Source organism: Zeus faber (genome assembly GCF_960531495.2).
Source record: "Zeus faber genome assembly, chromosome: 10".
NCBI lineage: Eukaryota > Metazoa > Chordata > Actinopteri > Zeiformes > Zeidae > Zeus > Zeus faber.
In genome coordinates this window covers 33,231,293-33,236,292 of record NC_137199.1, presented here as the reverse complement: position 1 = coordinate 33,236,292, position 5,000 = coordinate 33,231,293, and the positions used below count along the sequence as shown (strand labels likewise).

The 5,000-nt window shown below is 47.3% G+C and overlaps 1 protein-coding gene across 1 annotated transcript in view; it reads right to left on the bottom strand.

The window, feature by feature from the left end:
* Positions 1 to 5,000, bottom strand: part of fat4 (FAT atypical cadherin 4) — an 81,167-nt gene that overhangs the window by 16,006 nt on the left and 60,161 nt on the right. Inside the window, exons 8-9 of the mRNA XM_080008089.1 lie at positions 3,539 to 3,789; positions 1 to 2,610 (exon numbers count right to left, since the gene is read on the bottom strand). The exon at positions 1 to 2,610 is cut by the window's left edge and continues 1,740 nt beyond it. Of these exons, the coding sequence (XP_079864215.1) occupies positions 1 to 2,610; positions 3,539 to 3,789 (2,861 nt within the window). The remainder of the gene's footprint in view (positions 2,611 to 3,538; positions 3,790 to 5,000) is intronic.

The following is a 5,000-nucleotide window of genomic DNA, read 5'->3' as shown; positions in this document are numbered from 1 at the left end:
TTTTCTTGTTGATGCCGAAGCCTTTCTTTTTACTCTTCCCGAAGATGAGGTAGTAGACGACCCCGTCCTCACCCTGGTCCCGGTCACTGGCAAACACCTCCCCAACCACTGTGCCTTTTGCAGCAGCTTCAGAGATTTCAAAGTAATACTGTTTGGAGACAAAGCGAGGCACATATTCATTGGCTCCCTTCAGCTGAATGGAGACATCTGCAAAACTGCAGCGCTCTTCTTCTGGAACATTGAAGGCCTTCACTGTTAAGTGATAAATTTGCTTGGCCTCATAATCTAAGAAGCCCTGCGTCGTGATGATTCCGGTGTTTGGGTCAATAACAAAGAGATCGCTGTCTGACGACTGGATCACGTAGGCCATGACGGCGTTTGCCCCTGAGTCGCGGTCCATGGCGTTCATTTTCACCACGGTGGTGCCGCTGGGAACATTTTCCTGCACGACTGGGTGATACTCATCAGGATCAAAAACAGGGGGGTTGTCGTTTACATCGGTCACATGGATTGTGACAGTAACGGAGCTTGTCTTTGTAACCCAGCCTCCATCAGTGGCTGAAACCCTGAGCTCATGCCGCTGCGTTTCTTCAAAGTCCAGTGGATGTGCCAAAGATAACACTCCAGTTTTACTATTGATCACAAACAGGCTTTTGTCGTTGCCTGAGGTGATGTTGTATGTGATAATGCCATTCATTTCCTTGTCCTTGTCTCTTGCAGACAGGGTCCTTATTGCTGTTCCCACTGCCAGACCCTCTGGTACAGTGGCTGTAACTTGGCTCTGGGAGAACTCTGGTGTGTGGTGGTTTTCCTCGGTCACTGCTACCCGCATTGAAGCTGTCGCTGACAACGAGGGACTCCCTTTGTCCCTTGCTGTGATGTCAATAAGGAAAACTTTATTCATATCAGAGGTGAGAGGGGAGGCAACAGTGACCCAGCCACTCTGTTTATCCAGTTTGAATTTGCTTGAGCTGTTTCCACCTGTTATTGCATATTCCACCTCAGAGTTCAGGCCAAAGTCCTTGTCGTCATGAGCTTCAACCCTGATCAGCTTGGTTCCCACCTTAACACTTTTAGTGACAGGAGTGAAGTAGGAAGACGAATGGAACATAGGCGGGTTGTCATTACTGTCCACGATGTTCACAATGACGGTGGTCTCACTCATTAGAGGCTTGACTCCTCTGTCAGAGGCGGTGACAATGAAGCTGTGACGATTAATGTTCATACTACTAGCACCTGTTGAGTTCTGATATTTTAAATTCTGTTTTACAAATATCTCTCCAGAGCTTGAGTTCATTCTGAAATACTCAGACTGGGACCTTATAAAATAGAATATTTTGCCATTGAAGCCCTCGTCAGGGTCCGTGGCTGATACCTGAGTGACCAGGGAGCCCACCTCTGTGAGCTCAGGGTAGTCCAAGTAGTATGAAGGTCGACTGAATCTGGGGGCATTATCGTTGATATCGGTTATGAATATCGTCACGTCCGTGCTGACTGTCCAGCCAGAGTCGTGGGCTGACACTTTGGCAATGTAATGATCTGTGTCTTCCCTGTTAAGTGCCCTGCTGATGGTAATGTCTCCTGTGTTTGGATTGATATTGAACGGAAGGCTACTATCTGTGATTGAATACCGGCTAATGGCATTAGCGCCGGCATCCTCATCTGTGGTAGTTACCCTAGTGACGGTGTAACCAGCTGGGGCATTCTCAGGTACTGTGGCACTGAAGATCTTGGAGAACCTCGGGGCGTTGTCATTCACATCCAGAACATTGATAAGGACTGTGACGGTGGTGGCTTTGGGTGGAGAGCCACGGTCTGTGGCTTTGACTTTCAAAGCATACTGTGCCACCTTCTCCCGGTCCAGTGGCCTGGTGGTTCGGATTTCCCCTGTGGCCCGATTGATGCTGAAGCTATTCTCCTTGTTGCCGTCGACAATCGCGTATTCCAGATGCCCGTTGGGGCCGCTGTCTTGATCGACAGCGGAAACCATCAGTACCCACTGTGGAGAAAGGTTCTCCAGTATTTCAGCATGGAATGGCTCCTTGTCAAAAACTGGGTGATTGTCATTCACATCCAGTACATTTATCTCCACTTTCCCGTAGGCAGAGTAGGGGGGAAAGCCCTGGTCCCGGGCCTCAATCCAGAGCACGTACTTCTGAATGTGTTCATAATCCAGTGGATGTTTGATCAGCAGCTCTCCGCTCAGTTGGTTGATGTGAAAGGCGTTGTCCAGGTTCCCGCTGGCGATGTAGTAGGACAGCGTCCCTCCCCTGGTAGAGGACCCTGTCACCGTGGTAACCACAGTGTTTGTGGGCTGACTCTCTTGGAATGTGAAGGTGCGATCCTTCAGCCTGATGACGGGGAAGTCGCCGCCCGTAACGAAGCGTACGGTCACCGTGGTCGTGTCTGTTTTGGGATTCGCTCCTCCGTCTTTGACCCGGACGGTGAGCGTGACCTCTGAACTTCCTGTCAGCTTTTCGCTGGCGGTGATGGCTCCCCTGACCGGGTCCATCTTGAACTTGTCGGAGTTGCGACCCATCAGAGAGTAGTGCAGCTGGGCATTGGAACCCGCGTCTTCATCGGTCACCGTCACAGCGAAGACCAGGGAGCCTAGAAACAAAGAAAAGGAGCTTTCAATGAGCTTGATACGCATCAATATGTAGAAATATCTGAATGGTCCAATGACAACGACATACAACATCACTATTTTATAAATAGGATGTCAAACTGCCTGTCCGTCTGTCTGTCTGAAGCCCTGGTTTCTCCACATTTTTTCTGTAATATAACAATTTTGTGCATTTGTTTGTGCACCTTAACCCAAATTCACAAAACAACTGAGCGGCTTTTGCAGCCGCTAAACCCGCGTAAATAACACAAAAAGGGTGAAATTGATCAAAACGTTGAAAGGCCGTGGCGTTCGACCCACACTGAAAAAATGAACTTTGTGGTTGAGTAAAAGATCTGAAATGAACAGTCATCATTTCTACTAAGTAATATTAACATTCAATGAGAGGTAGAAATTCTTATTTAAATTGTAATATATAAACATTTTATGCCCTTCCCAAAATGAACTGTGGGGGAATATGTTTTTTTATAGATTTACTCATACTATTTAAATCATTTATTGTCACTGCACATGAACCTAAAAATAGCAAGGACATTTTAACCTAAACGTAAAGCGTGTTTGATCAGATGCAAAACAAGAGCAAATTGCACTCAGCAGCAAAACTTTATGGGTGTGTTTGCGCCGTGATATCATTAGCGCAATATCTACAGTGAATGAGACGCTGAGACGGTTCACATAGGGGGCGCTATTCGATTCGTGATGCTATTAGCGGCCGCATGATCCATTCTTTGTGAATTTACCCCTGAGAGTTATTAAAGTAAATTATATGTCTTGCTCTGTTCTTGTTCTAAAGCCTTTTGATGATTTAAAAATCTGTAAAATGTATTTTCCAGAATCCTTCCTTTCATTTCCCCCACAAACAGTGAGGGTCCCCGCCCCGTATCAGCGTGTCTATACGGCCCGGGCGCTGACCTGCCGAGGTGTGGGCGGGGATGTGGGTGACGTAGGGGTGGTGGTGGAAGCGCGGGGGGTTGTCGTTGATGTCGGACACCGCCACCGACACGGTGGCCGAGCTGGACAGACCCTGGGGCTCCGCTCCGTCTGTAGCCACCACCAGCAGCTGGTAACTGGACCTGGATTCACGGTCCAGCAGAGAGCTGGTGATAATCTGTCCGGTAGCCGGGTTGATGGAAAACTGACCGTTGCCTCCAGTCAAACTGTAGCTGTGGGAGATATGAAGTGGAAAATACTCTTTGACTTGACTTGGAAGATGGTGACTCAAGACCAAAACCATGATCACAACTAATTACCAATGTTCCATCAGACTTTTCACTTTCAACAGCAGCTAGAAATAAAAAAACACTATTTGTCTAATTATATATGCAATTCAATGTCCTACTTTTGGAATTTATAACCTTCACTGCTGATCACGATCCCATGGGCTCTTGAATATACAATCCAATTAAGAATGTTTGGTCTTCCCCTGAGACTGTGAACTCATTAACTGAGGAGAAAGACAAAACAATGCGATCTGTGCTCCACATACTTGTTTAATGTTTCAAATAGTTATTATTATTCTGACAGTATGCACTTTGGACAGAGTCCATCAAATACATCACAACCACCTAACACGGAAGATCTTCTCTCCACTTCGGTCCTTTGAATTTCTGAATTATTTTTCCTACCTCGGCTCATTTGATTGGTGAATGTTCAATAAAGTCCGAAACGGTATTTAGCGAGCACTGTCCCAATATGTCCTATAGAGGGCGGTCCTTCAAGCTTGAAACTGACAGGAAGGGTTGAACAGAAGAGCAGATATTCTCCACAACGGTTCAGTGTTAGTGCACAGCGCAGGGCATCATTACATCTGTTTACTTAATAAATTGTGGACTCATCCATCTTCATATCCTATCATTGTGCTTTGTTTCTGCAGTGGATCCCAGAGGCCTTGTGGTCCAGCTCCACATCCCCGCTGAAGTCTGGAGACATCACAGAGGGCTGTACCATGGGAGAGCCAGACTTTTTCACTTTCAAAGCGGGATCGTGTTTCACTCTGTATCTCCGAAGTTTCAAGCGAGACCCAGACGCAAACTGAAGCTGACACATACATGTACACACCAGTGCATATTTGGAAAAGCCTTCCTTGGGAAAGTACCCCCCCTGTCCAGCCTCAGAGCAGGGATGACAAATTACAGAATAAAGTGTGAACACTGACTGGTGCAATCTGTATTTGCACAACAACAACAAGCAGAACGTGCCGGGCGGGGCCCGCGGTCCAACACAGTCCAGAGACCAAGTTCACGTGAGGGACCCAACTTTACCAGGCTGTGAGAATGGAAGCGAATAAACAAAGGTTACCAGTACCGGTCTCTATTAAGGGCTTCCAACCCTCCGGACCCCCGATGGGCACTCCTCGTACTGTCACGGGCAATTA